The 20484-nt window shown below is 47.0% G+C and overlaps 1 protein-coding gene across 2 annotated transcripts in view; it reads left to right on the top strand.

The window, feature by feature from the left end:
* SAP30BP (SAP30 binding protein) overlaps window positions 1-15432 on the top strand; it is a 31529-nt gene extending 16097 nt beyond the window's left edge. For both annotated transcript variants that reach the window (XM_082326901.1, XM_082326900.1), the window contains 8 exons: window positions 1957-1999; window positions 8083-8171; window positions 10700-10791; window positions 11261-11321; window positions 11810-11861; window positions 12256-12314; window positions 13538-13622; window positions 14296-15432. In XM_082326901.1, coding sequence (XP_082183027.1) covers window positions 1957-1999; window positions 8083-8171; window positions 10700-10791; window positions 11261-11321; window positions 11810-11861; window positions 12256-12314; window positions 13538-13622; window positions 14296-14477 — 663 coding nt within the window. In that variant the 3' untranslated portion in view covers window positions 14478-15432. The remainder of the gene's footprint in view (window positions 1-1956; window positions 2000-8082; window positions 8172-10699; window positions 10792-11260; window positions 11322-11809; window positions 11862-12255; window positions 12315-13537; window positions 13623-14295) is intronic.
* The last annotated feature ends 5052 nt before the right edge of the window (window positions 15433-20484 follow it).

Below are 20484 nucleotides of genomic sequence, written 5' to 3'. Positions count from 1 at the left end.
TACCGCAGAATTGCCCCCACTTCTCGGGTCTTCACTGATGCTCACCCGTCTTAGCACCGCGTCGATGTGGTCAAGGCTCACCACGTTAACGCCGCGTCTGCCTAGGTTTGTGGGGAACACAGCCTGCATTCCCTGGGTTCCTGTCCGGTGCTCTCACCGAAGAGGGCTCTTGGCATAAGTTTTCTGCTTTGAAATATCATGCTTCTGTTTTAATTTTTTTCTGCCTGTGCTGTTTTTTCTGAAGACCCCGGGAGAAGAGGTGTTAACGCGCCGCACCAAGTGCGTTAGCTCAGAGGGGTTGGAGCTGTCGCGCTGCGGTCCATCTCACAAAGGGGCCTGGGGCCTCGCCAGCTGGCCAGCGAGAAGATGCGTGTTCCTTCGTGTATTTTTTTTTTTTCTGAAATAGCTTTAGCCTTGTATTTTTGTGATCCAAGTGTACTTAGGGAGAAACAGTGCTTTTTTTTTTTTTTTTTTTTCCCCCCCGTGAATGGCTATAAAAAGTGCCCTGTAGCAGTGAGTGCCATGCAAAGAATTTGTTTTTCTGCTTCCAGAGGGCTTTGGTTTCTCTGCAAATTGGTGGGGTTTCGCAGTGAGCCTGGCACAGCCTGTTCCCCATCTGGCTCGGTGACCTTGCTGCCTTCTCCTCACCTTGGGCATCTCTCACCTGACTGGAAATGGAGTAAAGGCTTAGAGAGTGGTTACTAAGCAGCAAGGAGGCAGCGTTCTGTCGGTGTCAGGTTGAATGAATAGCTTCAGTGTTTGGAGGCACTGAGGAATTTTGGAGGCACAGTCCAGTGAGTCACAAAAGATCTTTGAGAGGCAGGCGGGGGGAGAGGGCAGTGTTGGGATACAGCTGATAGTGTTTCAGAAACTTCATTTGTGCTGAATTTGATATCGCTTGTCACTCTCCTGGGGTCTCTCAGAAGCACCACAATATTTGAACGTTGGTCTCAATATGGTGAAAGCATATTTAAGAGTGTCTTATCCTCCATAACACCTCCCGCTCAGCAGGTTCTGGTGCAAACATCTGCTGTGTTCCCACAACTGAAGCGGCCTTAATTTATGTAACTACGGAGGGATTAGCTGTGTTGAGAAGATCTCCAAACAGAGCATTACAAGCCAGTGGAAGTTGCCCTTGAGTTTCTGGTAGAGCAGATTGGCTATATCACTCCTGGAAAGGAGCAGCCCAGAGAAATGACAGCGGGAGCGTTCTTCCAAAACGGGAATACAGGATCTGCGTTGCCACCGCGCTCCCTGGCATTTTGGTTCGTAGAGGTTTTATCAGCCAAAGCCCTGAATGGCACAATTACAGAAGTGAATTCTGGCAAGGCTCTGCGGCGCGGGACCCTGCAGAGCCCTGGGTGCCTGCGGGGAGCCCGCCCCGATGCCGCTCCCGAGTCGCTGTGCCCTGCCGCCGGCTCTGGGACCATTCCGGCTGTTTTCATGTTACTCTGGGGAACGCATCCTGCTGGCCCTGCTTAGAGGACTGCAAGTTGCACAGGCCTGTCGTAGGCATTCCCAGGGCTTAAGGAGTTTTCTGTGGGCTGGATCCAGCTTATATTTAGCTAGCTATGCTCTAAAACATTGACTCTTGGCTGGTGCCAAGGGCCAGCCACCAAAAATGAAAAATCTGTGGTTTGGTCTGTTTTGAGGAAAGGCTTCAAGTACAGCAGTTCTTGTGGAATTCAAAAGGAGCTGAGTGTCCAGGACTCCTAGAAACAAAGCCTGAATTCTTTCATTAAATTTAGACTCTAGCTTTGAAAGGAAACAGAGCATCCTGTTAGGCTTTGACTTTCTATGGTACAAACATTACCCTATTATCTAATAACGTGCATTTCATAATTTTTTTCTTTTGTCTCAGAAGTAATGTATAAACTTCTAAACAAATGGACAGTATGGCTTTTTCGACTGGAAGCATACCTTGACTAAAATCTGTTTCTTCCCCCTTCCTCACAGGAATTGTCAGAACTGGAGAAGAGAGATCCTCAGGAGCTAGTTGGTAAGTTCGCTCAGAAGTATTTCTTCACATGTTTTTTTTTTCAAACTAGACCTTCTAGGCTCCCCCTTTGTAAAAAGCATCTTCCCTCTGTCCTGGCAGTGCTGTAGTTTGAATTATTGCCTGCAATGTTTTATCTCAGTGGAATATTTTCAGTGAAGTCTTCCTTTGGGAGAAGGGTACCATGCCTAAAAATATGAAAATGTTTTCGTATATTACATGTCTAAGACATATATGTAAAGGGCAGTGTTGGTGTTTTTCTAGATGAGCCTAAAAACAATAAAGCAGTAGCTTTGTCCAGACACCTCTGTGAGAGCCAGCATAACCAGGAATGAGGACAGATACTTTGTTCTGTGGCTTCAAAAACTTACCTAAAATATCCCCACTTAAATGTGATCCACGTAGCGATTTATAGCTGCTGTGTTGACAGAGCGTACCGTATGCTTTCTAATGGTTACTGAAACGTATTTGATTCTTGTGACTTCTCATTTACTCATTGCACCACTATTAGATTTGGAAAAAATGCTTGGAAAGTCCAGGGTCATCAGCTTGAAATAGCATCCTCTGCTTGGCCTCTGTGGAGCTGTACAGAAAGTGTATTTTATGTTGAAGCTCTGCCTATCTTGAACTAACCCTTTGTTCCTGAGGTTACTAGTACGGTTGTGTGGTAGCATGTAATAATATCATAAAAAATCATGAGTTTAGAAGTTGCTTCATTACCTGTCAAGTCAGCTTGTCAAGGCTCAAGCGTGACATTTCAGCCCCGAAGTGTGGTAAACATAAAATAAGACAGGCAGTACCGGGATGCTAAGCTGTGACTCCTACAACAGCCATCAGTGAAGTTTTGGACTTCAGTCCTTTTCAATTGGCCTGCCCAGACTTTGCACCAACCCAACTGGTACATTGAATTTCCAGCCTTCAGAGGGCAAAACTGCTGTAACCAGTCTCATCATAGAATGCAACAGAGATCTTTCTCCAAACTACTGATCTGCCCCCAAATGCACGCTAGAAACACGGATGAGACAACAGCATTTAGGGTAAAAAGTAAAGAAGAATATCTGAAAGCCAACTGCCCTTCTACTCTCTACTTTACATATGGGTGGAGCTCTGCACTTGTAAAGCCGTGTAGTGGAAAGTCCTTTCTTAGGTAAGGTATAAGGCTCAGGATCCAATTTGGTTAGTCTCCTTTTCCCCCGGTGGCTGCCCCATCCACAGATTAGAAGATTGAATCTCATTTGTCTCACGATAGCCCAGACTTGCACGCAGGCCTAAAAGCTGCACAGAGGGCACTTGCTACCATGTCACGCACTCGGGAGTGGACAGTGTTGGTGAGTCCGGGACCTGGATTAAGGTTTGCAATGTATCTTTAATATCCTTTCCCAATAGTAACACACGCAGAGCAAGGTGTAGGCTAGCTCTGCGCGGAACCAGGTCATTAGAGATCAGCACACTTGCCATGCTGGATTCTGTAGGTCTTTTGCATTAGACCATATCTTATCTAGTTGAGAAGCAACTGCTGCAAGAGCCTTATGGTTGGTGAACGTGAGAACCACGCCCTTCCTGGAAACTTGGACTTCCAGAGTTAGAATTCTTGAATGGAAAAAGGTGTGGGATTTTCTGACACAAAGCAAGTAACTACTCCAGTCTGGACGTCGAAGTTTTGTCTAATATCAGTATGTGGAAGTGGAAGTCTTAGTTTTCCACAACTGCTTTTTGCATTAAAAGCTTGTGGGCCTGTCCTTCTCCGAAGGTAATCTTACGTTGTTCAGCATCACCTCTGTTAAAGTCCGTGGTTATGTAGTTGCTTAAGTACAGCATAAATGTAGGCTCCTGCCAGAAGTAATGTTGCTGTTTTGCCTCCCCCGGACGCGTGCTAATGTTTGTGTGCCTTGAGCTGGTCTGGGGGTTGGAGCCAGCTGAGATCCACCTTCACTGCTCTTTTTTTTTTTTTTTTTTTTCCTGTGAGGCTTCCAGCTGGATCCATTCCCTGATCTGCTCCGTGCATGCTAGGTGAGCACTAGTGTTGCCACAGAGAAAACAGCAGGGATGGGCAGCTGGGAAGGGCATGGTCCTGACTTATGCTGAAGTGGTGATCAGGTAATCAAAGCCTGAAAGAATGGGAGGGGAGGTTTCCAGCAGTAATGGCCCTGTGGTTGAGGAGAGCGTATATGGGAAACTTACTCTGATAGGTTTCTGCATCAGTGTCGTCCTTTGGGGTTTTCTGTGCCACTCTGAAGAGTACACGGTGCTGGCGGACATGGCGTTTGCTGTTTCCTGCAGCCTTTCAAAATGATACTTTTAGGATGGACTTTTTTGTTCTTTGCAGCATGGTTGTTTACCTTTTGGACTGTAAGAAATGTTCTCTCCAGCCCTTAGGATATCTGAGCACAAAGTCAGTGTTCATAAGAGCAGAAAATATGGCTGAGTTGCTGGTCTCTTTCTGCATTTCTCAGCCCACAGAGCAGAAAGGGAACTAGTGTCCTTCCATGGATGGGTGACTCACTGGCATGTTGTTGCCTCCAGTTCTTTCCTCCGATTTGGCTGTTCTGGTGCCAGGAAATCAGAAACCCACACACCCTGGTTTATGCCAAGCAGACTTGATTACAGTGCCAAAGAATGCCGTTCTGGAGACCAGGCACCACCGGTTCACGTGTCTCCAGGGGAAAGCCATGCCCCTCTGATTACCCTTTCCAGGTCCTTGCTTGTTTTTTTGCACAGCGTGACCTTTATAGACAAGCTGGCGTCTGATACTGCCTGTAATCCCTTGTGGCTGCTTAAGACACGGCACACAAGTGAACCTCGAAAGGGACAGGAGTTCTGGGGAGCTCGGTACGCCCTGACAGTTGGCTGTGCTTTGGCCTGCTCTGCAGAGACCAGCAGCAGCTGAACATCTCCGCTTTGCCATAGTGCATGCACTGACTGCATAAAAAGCTGCAAGCACCTCTTGCTTGTGCTGGTGAAATTTTAAACTTTTAGGTCAGCTTGTGGAAGGAGAACGCGTGGGCTTGGCACCAGCAGCAGTGGCCTTCAGCAGCAGGATGCTTGAGTTGCAGACCTATCAGTGTGCTGGCTCCTACTTTCTTGAACTCCCATTTGAGTCATGGGATCTGCTTTATGGCCTTAGTTGTTTATCTGGGCTGTGAATCTGATTAGGGGCAGATGTTTACTTACGGTGAGCCAGATGGGTGTGCCCATAGTGGTTAATGGTGCCAGCAGCCAACTTCCTGAGGTCCCCACATGGAGATCCTCTAGGCTGTGATCCAGCAAATCACAGGCCCAGTTAAAGACTGTGCCAGTGTCACTACCTATGACTCATGTAAAAGTAAAACTTTGATCTTGGCAGAAATAACAGGATGCACAAAGCAGTTGGATGTATCCTGTGAGGACACACCTTGTTGTTAGCTGTCCATCTGCATTTACCGCTGTATAGACAGTGGAAAGCTGTGCCTGGGCCTTTGAAAACACAAAAACTTTTTATACAGGAGCCTGTGGCCGTATATGCAAGTTCCAGGGTTATTTCGAATGATAATCCCAGCTGCTCCTTCCTCTAGGGAAAGAGCTGGTGGGAAGAGGCTGTGGAATGGGCCATTCCGCTATCTGTTTGGGCAGGAAGCTGGGGGACTGCTCGAGGGCATGGATAACTTGCACTTCCTTACTGTAAATAAGCCTGAAGGGGCTAAACTCATCCTTTTCTTCCTAATGATGTGGCATCTCAGCCTGTATGTGATGAAATAACTGAGTAACGATGAAGGCTTGTGCTTAGTGTGCGAGGTGCACGTAGCCTGGCTGCTGACTCAGTCTTCAGCCGCATACAACTATGGCGGGATTGCAGTAGACAAAGATGTCTTAGTTCCAGTTCCTTGTAAGGCATTGAGAGATGCCTTCCCCCATCAGTATGATGTTGATAAATGAGCGTTTTCACACAGTTCCAACAAAAGAGCAAACGAGCACCAAAACCTGAAAAGTCATGCGTCAAAATATATCGTCTCATTGGGAGCTCTTGCTCTGCCTCCAAGGTTATTTCTGTTTCAAGGGAACTTTGAATCGATTGCTGAACGTATTCTTAGGACTTTGTGACTTCTCTTCTGGCTAGACAGAGTTCTTGCCCAGAGTTCCTAAGTTTTCATGAGCCCACAGTTCTCCTTCCCATAAATGTGTTGTTTCTCTGTGGCTCTTCTGGTCATCTGCAAGGATAAGGAGCCTGTGGGATGTCTAGTCTGGAACTAGGCTTGATTTTTTTTTTTTTTTAAGGTCCTTTCTTTTCCTTTTGAAGTCTGGGTTTGGTGGCCTTGTTTCTTTTTTAAATGTTTCTGCTGATGCTGTGAATCTCTTAAGCCATTAATCAGCTTTCACCTTTTCCAGAGAGCCTAGCGTGCCGTCTATTATGCCCGCTCCTGTCCGTTTGCTACCCTCTCTGGGTTCCTGAAGCCCTAATTAAACTAGAGGTTTCCTCATCCCACCAGCAGCTGTAACCTATAACAAATGTCTGCCTTGTTGTCAGGGAGCTCCACTTTGCCTGCCTTTCTGTAGGGGCTCTGGCAAGCTTTCCTTCCTCCATAGAGACACCCTCTCAGTAAATGCCAAAGGACACTTTTTGTTCATTATTAGCAATGGCTGAAGAATTTAACCCTCCGCAACATCTTGATCAAATAGAATGAGCGGTCGCCTGCTAGCTTTGCATCTCCAAAGGATATTGTCCTTAGTGCTTTACATTTTTACAAAAGAAATAGAAACTGTAACAGTACTGAACATGTGCGGTGTTGGTTATTTGTAACCTCAGCCATCCGATGCTCTGTGCTGGAAGGCAGGAGAGCACGCTGTGTTGAGATGCCGGGGTCTGCCCTTGGGGCCCTTCTGGGCTGCGGTCAGAGGAGCTGAGCTGCAGGCAGGTTTAATGTATAACTGCGGAGCTGCAAATGTGAATGGCTCGGTTGATACGACTTCTGTGCTGGTGTCAGGTCTCTTTTATCCACTACAGACTACAACTCTGGGATGTGTTCCCTGTCCAAATTATGGTTGAAAACAATCCCAGCTGCTTAAATGTGGCACAAATCTCTGCTCCAAGACTTGGCTAGAAAGCTGCCTGGGTTTCCTGTAGTAGTGGGAAAGCGGCAGGCAATAGAGGGAAACATGGCAGTTTCTTTTGCTGATAGCTCTGTAAACTGATCTTTACAGGGCAATCGGCACTCTAATAATACATCCCAACACAAACAGCTATAGAAATCTGGCAATCTGTACCGGTCTGTTCTCAGTCCTGCAGAACGAGTTGTTCTTTCTAGCAATAGTCTGCCTCTGTAAGCGAAGATCAAAGTGCCTGTTAAGGAAATGTTAACTTAAGGATGAAATGTAATTTCTTGTGGTTAACTCCTGACAGCCTTGGGGAGGGTCGTTCCCTTCTTGAACCATTTTGGTTCATGTAGGTAGGTCTTGAAATAGATAGGACCCAAAGTGATTACCTCCCCCAAAATGGCAATGAGCCAGGCTGCTTTAGATGGATCCCGTGATCCTCCACATACAGCGTCTGATCTGCTCTCTGAGAGCATCCTGGCGCAAGTCTTGTCGGAGACTCCAGGTTATCTGAGCTGTTCAGAGCAGGACTTTAAAGTGCATATGGAAGACCTGCAGTAGTGGTGGGCTCGGCATGTGGTGCACAGTGCGGGGGTTCAGGGATACGTTCCACAAGCCAACCTTCGTTCCTCTGAAGATCCTTTGCCTTTGAGGATCTTCAACAATTGCAGCTGGAGTGGGAAGTAGCTTAGCTTTTCCTATTTCCATTCTGGGGTGAAGAGATCCCTGAAAATAAAGCTGTAAGCATGGGTGTGACACAGAGCCACAGTACAAGGTAGATATCAAGAAAGCAAGCACCGCATCCCTCTTCTGAGGATCTAACCTTTAGGTTAGTTGCTTCTTGCTCAGCACTTTGAAAACACCACGAGTACCAGCTGACAGTGTTCCCGTGTTACCTTTACCCATGGGTTCTCAATGGTAGACTAGCACTAGCAAGGACATAAAACAAGTTTAATGACTTCCAGGGCTTAAATTCCCTTCAGTATTGCCAGAACTCATGCTCAGTTTGCTCTCTACAGCTTCTTTTTCAGAGAGAGTGCGGAACATGTCTCCAGATGAGATCAAAATCCCTCCTGAGCCTCCTGGCAGATGTTCTAACCACTTGCAGGTTGGTACAAGTCCACTTTATTTTTTTAAAAGGCTTGCAATTCAGTAGGGAGGGGGGATATTTGGAAACTCGGCTCAGTATTTTTGCACAGGTCAAAAATCCAGCATTAAAGCTGGGTTTTTACTACACTGAGTTTATGAATGCACTGTGTTAATGCTTTAGACTTTACAGCAATTCTAGCCTAGGAATCTCAAAGTAGCTTAAAGCTGTTTTCCAGTCTCTGTGGGTCACTTATGCTTTAAAATGGCTCTTGATCCCACCAGTGACACAGAAGCAATGTTTACTGTGAAGGCTGCTATCCTCTTACCTCAGCAAATTCAGCTCCGTAGGAAAGAACAAATCATTGTTTTTCTATACGGGCCTGAGAATCCCCTAGCTGGAATAGTTGAGGCAGCATTGACTGGATTCCTTTTCCACCTACGCGTCTAGATGATAAACATTGAGAGGGAAGGCTAGTAACTTGGAGGCAGCAAAAGAAAATAAATGGGTGTTTTCTCTGGTGCACACCCAAATACTTGCAGTAACCATCTTTGCAATAACCTTCCGCTCTGTTTTCCGCCTCCTGATGGAGGGCACATGAAAGAGCAGGGGCTGCTGTCTCCTACCACCCATTTGGGTTTTAACTGCAGTTATCTGCCGGGTAGAGATACAAGTAAAGAATCACTTCTGGAATGCTCTATAAAGCAAGCTACTGATGCGCAATGGTGATTCAGAATGATTCACCGTCCAGATCACGCTTTCTTCTTCTCCGCACAGTGTACCTGGGCACACCCATTCCTCCTCTTGTGCTGGAGGAGGATTTTACTGTTCTGACATCAATGAATTAGAGTGTTAGATCTGAGGAATGCACAGAGCTTGAGAGAGCAGACAGAATAAAGCAGATTTTCTTCCCCTTTGACAGCAGTTTACTATGTTAAATCAAAGGAGAACTTGTCCTCTGTTAGCAGGTCAAACCACATCTTAGAGCACTTTGAGCGAGGAGATGGGATTGTTCTTTAGAGATGCAAAATGTTCTAGGCTTCTCATGGCTGGTTTGCTCTTTCCTTTTGTCAGATTCTTCCTCTAATAAACTGTATCTCGAACTCTGCCAAAGGAAGTATTTCTTATTATAAAGTTGACTGAGTAGTTCCCCATCTGTGGACTTTGTGAACCATACTGCTGCCTCCACGGGGAGGGGACAAAAGGCAACACCTATTCCATCATTTCTACTCCCCAAATTCACCTTTTTGCAGTTGTTCCTTCAATCCTCCCGATGTGTGCGCTGGATGTGGAGATTGTGTAATTTCTTCTTGCTAATTTTGTGAGGACCTGATGAACATTTTTCTTATAAAGCTTTTTTTAAGGTTGATGAAAGAGGAGTTTCACATCAGCTCTTAACAATCCTCTTTTCTTCAGGCATCAGCAAACCCTTAGACAATAGTCAGTTCTGTATTCGAGCTGACTGTCCATACGGAGGGAGACATGAAGTGACTTATCCAGAAGCAACAAAGGAAAATTGACTCAACTCTCCCATCCCGAAAGACTGAAGGCCTAGCCTCTGGCCTTATTTTATATGCCTCTTGTACGTGAGAAGTTTGTGTCAAAAAGAAAAGATGAAGGAAATTGCTGAGAATATTCTCCTAGTAGTAGCACTAAAGTGTATGTTCCATCTGAAAGTTTCTGCTTTTGCTATCCCTTCAGCATCATCAGAGTAAAAATACTTCTAAGGTCTTTAGCTACCTTGCTGAGGAAGAAAAAAATATCATGTTTATTTTTAAGTCTTTCAGTCTTTTTGGAGAGTAGACTGCTTGACGTTTCCAGCCTGAGTCAGTTAAGTTGCCTTTTGCAGGGGCTTGTGGCTTCAGTAAGATACCATAGGCTTTGTAACTATGCGGGTGATCTGCAAAGAGAATCGATTCCGTCGACCTGGCCAGTTGTGCCCAAGCAGGGATTTAGAAGTGCCCCGCTCCTAAGAGCGTTTGGCTGCCAGCAGGCACCACCAGCAATACCTGATGATGGCATTGGGTTTAGTTCTCCAGCAGAACGTGGCTCTGCTCATCTTACCCAGGCACAGCCGTGCGCCTTGCCTTCTGCGCAGCGTAGCCCAGCAGCTGCTTGTCAGGTGCAGGCCTGAGTCTGGCGGTGGGTGTGCTGGTCCCTGCAAGTGTGGGAGAGCCTTTGTGGAGTTCACCTCTCCCTCTCCGAGCTGGCTTCTGCTTCCCTACAGTCACAGCTATAACGGGAAACAGCAGACTGGGAAGAAGGAGTGTGCCCTACTGCCTCAAATAGAAATCTTTAATCACTGAAGCCTTCAGAAAGTGCAAAGCTCAGCTCCCTTACCCATCCAGACAGTTCACGACGGTACTTTCAAACCTTAAAGGAGTGTCTGTACTAATCAGCCTGCCTGGCCTTAGGGGAGAGGTGCAATCCTTGCTCCGTGCAAGAAGGTCACTGGCTCAGTTGGCTTGTTTCCCCGTGTACGCTTTTGATAGTCAGCTGGTGTGCTCCTCCTTTTCGTACTGGCTCACCCTGTAATCTTTCTCCCTTAGGATAAAATTCAAAAACTATATGAGAGGAAGATAAAAGAGGGCATGGATATGAACTACATCATTCAGAGGAAAAAGGAGTTCCGCAACCCCAGGTGAGCCACCACCTTTTCCTGTGTGACCAAAGCACCACACGGCAAATTCCAAGAATTTTCCTCTTTGTTGGATTTGTAGCAGAAACAGGATCCTGAGCAAGAAGTACTACTGCTTACAAAAATGAGAAAGACATAATTTGATTGTAACTGAGACAGTAAACCTTTCTTTGTGTTCTCTGAGGCAACAACTAGAGTTGGTGTGTTGGTTAGATTTTAAATGTACAGGCTTTGGATGAAGTATTTTAGAAGATGTGTCTGTTCTGGGAGCTGGGAGATTAATTTGGGGGAGGTGGGAAATAATGTGGTTAGCGGCATGCCACATCCATCGTAGCAAGCCTAGCTTCCCAGGTTCCGATTTTACTCTTGCAGCGTGAAGAGGTGACAACCTCTTTCTACTAACAAATCTGAAACGCTTCTGTTTACTTTTAGCTCCCTGGCTCTGTTCTGAACTCTTGTCTTTCCTTTGCAGCATCTATGAAAAGCTGATCCAGTTCTGTTCAATTGATGAACTCGGTACAAATTATCCAAAGGTGAGGTGCGATACTTTTGACTGGCAAGGGAGTGGGTAAAAGATAATATAGGGCTGTAAGGCCTTACCTCGGGCTTTCTTGAGCCTGCTTGTTCAGAGATCCTTTAAGGGAACTTTAGTCTGGATCTCTGCATTGAAATGAACGTTTTTATGTGGTACTGAGCCTCAGTGCCTCCAACTTTGCTATAACGATTCTGAACAGAAGCTGCTGAAGTGTGTGGGTATACATGAACCTCCTTGGGGGGACAGAAGCTGAGCAGCAGAAAAATGCATGTCTTATCCCAGCATCCTTTTGGCTTCAGAGCTGTTTCTTCATTCACAACAGAATGTGGTCCTATAAAAGAAGGTCCGATCTGATCTTTGTGTCACTGGGATACAAGAAATTAGTGATGAATATCCTCGGTGAACAGAAATACGTAAAACATTTTTGAACTGGGTGTTGTGTATATGTGGAAATAGCCCTAATCTGACTTACGTTTTTTTCTTTAGGACATGTTTGATCCTCATGGCTGGTCAGAAGATTCATATTATGAGGCACTAGGTAATTCCAGGAAGTCTTCTTTTGTCCTAGCTTAGCTCTTTGTGTTCTGCAGTTAATTAACTGCACTAGGGTCTTCACTTCCTTTATAAATGAGAAGTCATCACATGCTGCTCTTGAACTACGGCATGCTGGTTGGATGTGCCTGAGTGTTACTGATGCTTCATCAGTCTGGAAAGCCTTTTCATTTAAATTGGTTCTTCAATGTTTTCATCTCTTAAATCATTAATTTAGTGCAGTAATGCTGTGATTAGAAAGCAGGAGTTAGTTTCACAGCAGTTTGATTTTCTATACACAATTTGAATTTTTTGATTGTTTGTGATGGGAAGTGTGTGAGTGAGAGAACTGTGGATTTTTGCTGTTCCGAGTGCTTCTTGTAACTTCTCATCTTCCTCAGCTAAAGCCCAGAAGATTGAAATGGACAAATTGGAGAAGGCCAAGAAGGAACGCACAAAGGTAGCTAAAAAACAAAAGAGACTGAGCTGCAGAGGTTTTGTTTGTTTTCCTGCTGAATTTCATTCTGTTGCTTTGCTGTTTGGTGTGAACTGTGCTCTGTGCTAATACTGTTTTGGTTTTCCCCGGTTCTGTCCTTTCTTCTTGCATGCCTTTTCCCAAGCTGCACAGATCAAGTTGTTTGCCATTCCTTATAGGTCCATTTCTCTGGGTTGTTTATTCGACTGGATTTTCTTCTGTTTTGTCAGTATTTTTAAAGCAGAGCTCTTAATGGTATTCAGTAAGCCAGATGTGGGCAAGATAATGCATGAAGAACAGCTTTTTTCTTAATCTATGACACTTTGTCTCGTGGCATAGCCTAGTTATAGCTTAATTTCCTCACCGCTCTCATTGTGAGACAATATCTGCTTTCTGTTCTCCTTGATATTGCCTTCTTGCATCTAATTTCCAGAAATGTTGGGCCTATTTTAACTTTAACCGGGCTTGTCGCAAAATGTACGTTCTTATGTACCCCCCAAAAAGAACACAGACAGGCTTTGGAAGATTTTATTCCTGTCCTTCAGTGGTGTTGCCTTTAAGCTAGTGGCTGGCATCAGAAAACTGTCTAATGTCAGAGATTGCTATCTAACCTTACAGAAGGCTTCTTATGTATTCAGTATGTGGAGGTATTTTTTCTTGCAGTGCATGCTGTGTCTTGCTACTTGGTTTGGTTTTTGCACAGTAACCCCGGTATCTGATTACGTCCTTGCCCGTATCTGCAGTTTTGAAAATATGAGACTGCATGCTGTTATAGCTCCTGTTGCTAGGTTTCCTGATATGATGCAGTCGCAATAAATCGTGCAGGTAGGGACTTGTCTTGCATGTTTCTTAAGGGAAAAAGAAGAAGAATTTCTAACTGTATAAAATACATTCATTAATGACCAGTATCTGTCCTTTCTGAGCTATATCAAGTTCCTGTGCTTATGCTGGTTAACAAACACTTTTTTATCGTATCTGACTTAGGAGCTGGGTTGCAGGAATCCTTAACAATCATGACTTCAGTACCCTTGGGCCTGAGATCTAAGTCTTTCTTTCGGCGTGACAGTCAGCTTGGAGGCCAATGTCTCACATGACACTAAAGCTGTTCTTTAACAACATAGAGAGGCGATGTGGTTTAAAAAAAGACTGTATATTAATACTTCATTTTTATCTTCTCCCCTTTCTCCTATGTGTCTGTCCCTTCCCAGATTGAATTCGTGACTGGCACTAAAAAGGGTACAACAACAAGCGCCGCCTCTACAACCACCACAACAGCCAGTACCACTGTGGGAGGTAAAGAACAGTTGTGATCGTACCTGTTAAGCTGCAGTAATGCTGGGATTAGTGCTTCCTGGAAACCCCGAAGGCTCCTTATTGATTGCGTATACAATGCAAGAAAGTGTTCTTCCAGGGGCTGATGGACTAGCTTTCCTCTAGTCCCCGTTGCCCGTGGCTGTCCTTCTGCAATGAAAGACTAGGGACAGACGGGATAGCGAAGAGATTTATTAGTGGGTCAAGAAGCCTGCTGATGGCTGGGGTCGTAGGGTGTTCTTGGGACTGATGCATCTCAAGAGATTCGGAAAGACTGAAAATCATTCTCCTGCCTACAGCCTGCCTTTTAAACCGGGAGGAAGGGAGAGAAACCCCTAGAGGCGGAGGAGTGGGTCCTGTACCCGCAACTGAGATCCCTGTGCTCTGTTAGAATTAGATATGCTTTGGGGCAGGGAGTGAACCTGTCTCCCATTTGGCTGGAGTTCAGGTGGAGAGTTTTACTTTGACTCTTGAGGTATAAAGTTGTCTTTCCTCCTCAACATTTACTGCCAGCGTGTGCTGAAATTAATGTGAGGGAAAGCTGCCTAGTCAAGCAGCGGTATATTAACAGTTGACAAGACAGGGTGTTACGAAGGGACTGGTGGCCTTTAACATAATGCTAATCCTCGTTTGCTTGATCTGATCGAATTCTTAGATGCCCAGAAGAGGAAGAGCAAGTGGGACTCGGCCATCCCTGTCACGACGATAGCTCAGCCCACCATCCTCACCACTACTGCAACACTGCCAGGCGTTGTCACAGTGACAACCAGCGCAAGTGGATCCAAAACTACAGTCATATCAGCTGTTGGCACCATCGTGAAAAAGGCAAAGCAGTGACTGGTGTGCTGGGCCTGGATTTTCGGACTCAATTGTCATTGAAGCTATTGTTCTCGGAAGGGAGGGGTAGCTTTCGCCTTTGGTAAAAGATGACAAGATTCTTTGAAACAGACCACAGTTCCCTTTTGAAAGAAGGGGGCAGGAGCAGGCACGCCAGCTGTGTGCCCACAGGAATGGACCTCTGCCGAAAATGCCTCTGTCTTTTCTTGCTGTGGGAAGAACCAGTCCGTGTGTGTTGTGCTGAAGGAAGGTGGTATCTGGAGTCAGCTTGTAAAAGTTAGCTTATTAAATTGCTGCGTTAGGTTCTTCTTTCCTGCTTGCAAGTCTGGTTTGGGGCGGGGGGGAACGGCAAGTAGTGAAGGAATATCAGTATTACCCTTGTGTATCCCAGGCCACGCTCGAAGGCTGCTAGCAGCTTGTGGTAGGTGCCTCCCCCAGGTGCGCTAACTCCGTTCCAAGGGAATGAAAGCAGAGACGATTGGTCAGTGTCCATCTTCAGACGTGTAGCAGAGACTTGAAGTGATCTACGTCTGTGTAGACTCCCTCTTTGTTATAGTACTGACGTCTGTGCCTGCGTGCCTGTCTGTGTAGATCGTAGCGACCACGTGTTACATAGTTGAACTGTTGAGGAAACTGTGCTGAAATCGTCTTGTTATCGTCTTGCAGGGATGGAGGTTTCTATAAGCTGCAGAGGTTTGATTTGTGAACTCGTTTGCAAAGATAACTCTTCCATTGCCACGGGATGAGATGGGACAGCAGATAAGCAGAGGAGAGTGTCTGATCTCGATTGTGATATTGTCCATCTTTGTACTAGGTAGCGATGTACTGTGAAATGCACACATGGCAGTTACTGCTTGCTCCACTGTTGTGAAAAAGTATTTTCGATTGAAAATTTTATTGTATAAATCTTCTTACCTGTGTAGCAAAAAATTATTATAAAAATGGAAAAGTCTTTAAAAAACCCTGGTGTAATTCATGTGTCTGCATTTCTCATCTTGGCGAGGGAGAATGGGTATCCATTTGTTGTGCTTTGGGTTGCGGATACCATCAGGTGAGCCTGGAATAATTCCAGCAGGGTGGGGGTGGCGTGAAGGTTTTTCACATCATGGATTTTTTTTAAATCTCAGACTCGGGGCGGGGGGGAATCAATTGAGGCATTAAACTGGTTTTCGTTGGAGGTACGTTTGTTGGAGAGGATGTTCTGAAATAGTTGGTAATTCAGCTGTTCTTCATGCTATTGTTTTTCAAACCTGTTCCTGTGTCTTAAACTTCTTAAAGTTACTTTCTAGTACTAGCACCTGGGTCTTTCCTAAAACCTCCATCTCTAGAGGCCAGTCTCCTAAAAAGGAGCTCAACAGCAGATGAAGTGGTTTCTTCATTGTTTTGAGGTAGGTGGGATAAATAACTTGAATGGTTCCATTTGTGTAGAGACACAGCTGCTAATCTGGACTTCTTTCTTCTTTGCACTGCTCGCTCCGGATTATTTAAATGGCCTTTAATTCTGAGATCATGATTTTTCCAGGTTCAGTAATTTCTCCGTTTCCCATTGTTTTAAGTTAAATTTCTGCCCAAAGCTTGTTTTTTCTAGCGCATAAGCGGTGTTAGGAGGGCAGGTTGCTAGATCAACAAAAGTGTAAATTTCTTAGAATTCAGTGTTGCTTTTTCAGGTTTTTATATACCTTATGTCGCTCCTGATCCAGGCTTGGCATCTATGGAGACTTAAGGAAGAAATAAGAGGTTGGTTTCTTGCTTTTAAATAATTTTAAAATGTGTTAAACACTTTGTCTTGGCAGTCATTTTAGCTTTAAAAAAATCATCTGTGTATCCAGGAATGCTCATGCGGGAGAAACCAGGGGACCGATGAGACTGTAGCTTGGGGAACTGGGGAGATGGTGGAATTGCTCTTTTTGTAAAACAATGAAATATTGAAAGACATGAAAACAGCAAGGTGGAAACATCTCTTCTGTTAAATTACTCTTCATTGGGCTTCTGACTTGATTCCTGCAAGCCTGAACTCCATCCTCATCCTATGGAGGATGGCAGCAGCTCCCTTGGCTGAGGGCTGTCTTCTGGTTCGGGCCTGTTGCGTGCTCTGCAGAGGGTGACACGTCTCACCTCAGCTCTTCCAGCTGCTCGTTCCCTTGCCTCGAGGAACGGCGTTTTCAAGGGTTTCCTTTAAAGGCCAGGGACGTACTTGTGGTGGGAAACACAAGCTTTGCAGCTCTGTGAGGTGACTCTCCTGTCTGGAATGTCTTGTACAATTCCAGCCTGTTCAAAACTTGTATGGCGTAAATATCTGTGCTGAAGTCCTGCTGAACAGCCTGCGGATGAAGGTGCACAGCAAATGCAGCAAAGTGGGCAGCAGCTGCTGCAGTTCCTCTCGGACTGCAGAGTCGTGAGGAACTTTGGGCCCCAGAAGGATCACTGCAGTTGTCTGCCCCTGCGCATGGGGGTGGGAGTGTGCCTGGGCTTCCCGAACAACCAGCATTCCTCTAACGAGGATCCCCGATACGCGCGCTGCGAGCAAGCCCCAAGCTGAGCGATGAACTCTCTCATTGAGCGCGTGCCTGGTGCCGGGGGTACCAGCCAGCCTCGCGCATCCCCTCCCTCGGCCCTGTAACGGGTGGGAAGCACAGAGCGGGACAGCCTGATGAGACAACGTTAATTTAACCAAATTTACAGATTACGTAAACTATAATGGAGAAGTTTTTGTGCCTTTTGTAAGAACTGACCGTCTTTTGCCTAGTGTCTTAGGAGTCCTTGTGGAGTTGGACCAGAAGTGATCACTGGCTCCTGACAGACAAAAAAAACGCTTGCAGATGTCATTTTTTTCAGTCTGTTTACACTGGCGTGATGTGAAATTCCTTCCTGACGCTTGCTTCTGCTCCGTTCCTCACTTTCTCCAGTAATTTGGAAAGACTTTCTTCCATGGAAGTGAATAACTGCATCTGACTGATAATGCAGTAAAAGTAATTCTTGATCCTAACCAGGAACAACTGTGCTAGATAAATTAGCTTGATTACAAAGAAATATTATTTATACACCTACTTAAGCATGTCAGCACTTGTTCCTCTGCGTGCCCTACCGTGTCGGGGGAGAGGAGTAGCAAAGGAAAGTGTGTGTGAATTTATTTTTTTTTAAAGCTGCTACCAGATTGCAGCTGAACACAAAGCAGAGGAATAGTTTGCGGGAAGAGAAAAGGGACTTGATTAAAAAATAAATAAAATAAGAAAGTGCCATCTGCAGCTGTGAATATGGAGCGGGGCTCCAGCCTGTTTCTTGGTACCTGGCAACTGCTGAAGTTCTTGGGGATGAATCACTGGGCTCCAGAAGTTACCAAACATTGTTTAAATGCAAGCATCTTGTTCGTATTGCACATCCTGGCACCCCACCCCTTCCTCTTCCATGCGCCCTCTTCCTTCTTGCTCTGCAGCATCCATGTCGTTCCAAACCGCTGGATTTCTTTGCAGACTCTGACCAGAGCTGGGGATCGCTGCTCGCTCAGCTCCCGCCTTGCTGCGGCGGGCAGGGAACGGCAACGTCCGGCGCCTCTGGAGCAATAGGACAACGCCGATCAGCAGGGCCTGGTGGTGCTACCTAGAGGGACGAGGAGAAAGCTTCCTAAAAGCGTGCTGAGCGGAGGTGGCCGTGAGGCAGCTGGAGCCGCGGTTCCCGAGCTCCTGCCGAAGCAGGCTTCTGCAAGGGCCCTGGCTGAACTGGGCTGCGCTCCGGCAGCTGCCTCCCGGGCTCTCCTGGCTGAGTGTTTGCTATCCGCAGCGGAGAATGCAACCTGAAACATGCGTGTTTGGTTTGGGTTTTTTTTCCTCTCTCTCCTTTCCAAAAAGCTGGAGTGGCGATGCCAAGCATTGTATAACAAACTTGCAGCCAGTACAATAGCTCGCTGCTCCTGTTTATCTTGCCTGTTGCTATCGGAAGTAATAGACGGATACAGAGGTTGGAAACTACAGTTCCAGGGTAAAGCCTCTTTCCTACCTCTGCGAGCGCGATGGTACAGGTTGGTGGCTTGCACTGGGCTGTGGTTGGTGCGCCCGAGAAAGGTGGAGGGAGCTTCGGCCGTGCCAGAGCCCGGCCTGAGGGAGAAGGATCCTGTCCTGGCCCACGAAGCCACGGCCTGCAGCCCTCAAACGGGAGGTTTGCCTAGTTTGCTTGTTAGCAGTGCGTATGGCTGCGCCGCTTGCAGGGCTGCGGGACGGCTGCCGAGCGCAGGAGGGGCCTGCGGAGTGCTCAGGTGCCTGCGTGATGAATGGCCCCGAAGAACAACCCGCGTCCGAGCTGCGCTCGTGCAAACTCGCAGCCTACGTGGCTGAAAGGTTCTTTACGCTGCTGCTGCAGCAGTGACTGCTCAGGGTGGGCTTCTGACTCCTAAAAGCTGTAGATGTTCACTCTTACCTCTCCCAGGGCGGGACTAGCTGTGCCCAGGAGGGTAAAACCCGTCCTATTTTCGTTATTCGTTAGTCTGGGAATTAGAGGCTCGTGCTCCTTGAAAACCACGGGGCTTCTCTCTGCTTACCGCCTTGGTAAGCATGGGTGTCTCCTGGCTGGAGTAGGTTTGTCTTAGCTGAACCTCCAGGTTCAAGCGCGGCCCTGTGGCGCTGGGCTGCTCGGGGGGGGAGAGCCGCGGCGCTGAAGTCATCCTTGGCGCAGCTGGCTCTGCCCTCGCCCGCCCTTCTGAAGTCTCTGCTCCCACCTCCATGCCCCGAGGTGTTGATTTTCTTTCCTATTTGCTTGTTGTGATTTAGAGATCTGCCCTCCTTTGATGCTCTTGTGGGAAGGGATTTTGCGCGTTCAGGGTTTGCTTTTTATTTTGTGCCTGGCTGGGTGCTGCCTAACCGCCAGAGCAGGTGGGGAGGGGCCGCCCCTGCCAGCCCCACCTCAAACCGTAAAATGGGAGCACCTGAAGCTATGTTTTAGTTGGATTGCTGCTGTACTGTCTGTTTTATGAGAGTTATTTACTGAAACTTAAAAAAAATAAGAGAGTCTTCCTTGCCGAGGCTTTGGGCCATGCCGAGGCTTTGCCGACGACACCGCCGGCTCCAGCAGCGGGGAGGTGATTGCCTCAGCCGGCGCCCGGCCAGCTGACACCTGCGCGAGCTCCTTTCCAGCTCTCCTCCATCGCCGGGGAGCAGGAGCCGCGGCTTTCTGCGAAGCCCCTCGAGCAGATGCTCTTTGCAGCGTGCCCAGAGAGCTATCGGAGGGGATGGGCTGCTCGCTCCTGTTCAACGTGTGAACCCAGGAAAGCCCGGGGTTGTTACCTCCAGAGAGAGAGAGATGCTTTTCAGCAGGGCTCTCTCAAACTGTCAAGCATTAAAATAAATAAACCGCTCTTGGGGCGCGAGACAGAAGGGGCTGTGAGGCTCCATCAAAGTCTCCTCTTCCATTTGGGCAGCATTTACACCCGCACATTCGTGCCTCGCGGCTTTTCCCTCTCCGAGCCGTGCCGTGCGCTGCCGTTCCTCTGTTTATACCCAGCTTCCTTCCTTTTGTTGTAAGCGAGAACCATGGACACCGATGACTTCCAATATTTAGTCTTTGTTTATCTGAAACTTGTCTTTGGCTGGGGCTGGGCTCGTGCTTTCAGTTGCCAATAAATAGCAAAGCACCAGGATTTCACAAGAAAAAGTTTTGCCTTTTCACGTAGACGGCGTCTGTCTGTCTGTCCTGCCATGGCTGTATGATCCAGCGTTAGGAAGAAAACAAGGCTGCCTTTTGGTGCGGCAGCGAAAGGTGAAGTTGCCGGTGCTTGTAGCCTCTCTCCTCTTTGCGTAGCCCTCGTAGGGCCTGGAGGCCAGGACAAACGGCGACGGTCGCCTTGTCTCCCGCTTCGCCTTGGCTGGCCCCTCGCAGGACTCCCCCGCTGTTGCACGCCTCGGATGGGGCCGGCCAGGACAAACGGGAGGGAAGGTGGGCTACCTTGCTAAACTTTTCAGACATGCCCTCGGTGCGTTTCAGCCCTTCGGCAGCCGGCTAAGATGCCAACCTCACCCTG

Source organism: Platalea leucorodia (assembly GCF_965183815.1).
Source record: "Platalea leucorodia genome assembly, chromosome: 14".
In the NCBI taxonomy this organism is placed as follows: Eukaryota; Metazoa; Chordata; class Aves; order Pelecaniformes; family Threskiornithidae; genus Platalea; species Platalea leucorodia.
Note: the sequence above shows the minus strand (reverse complement) of the source record. Positions and strands in the feature narration are given on the sequence as shown.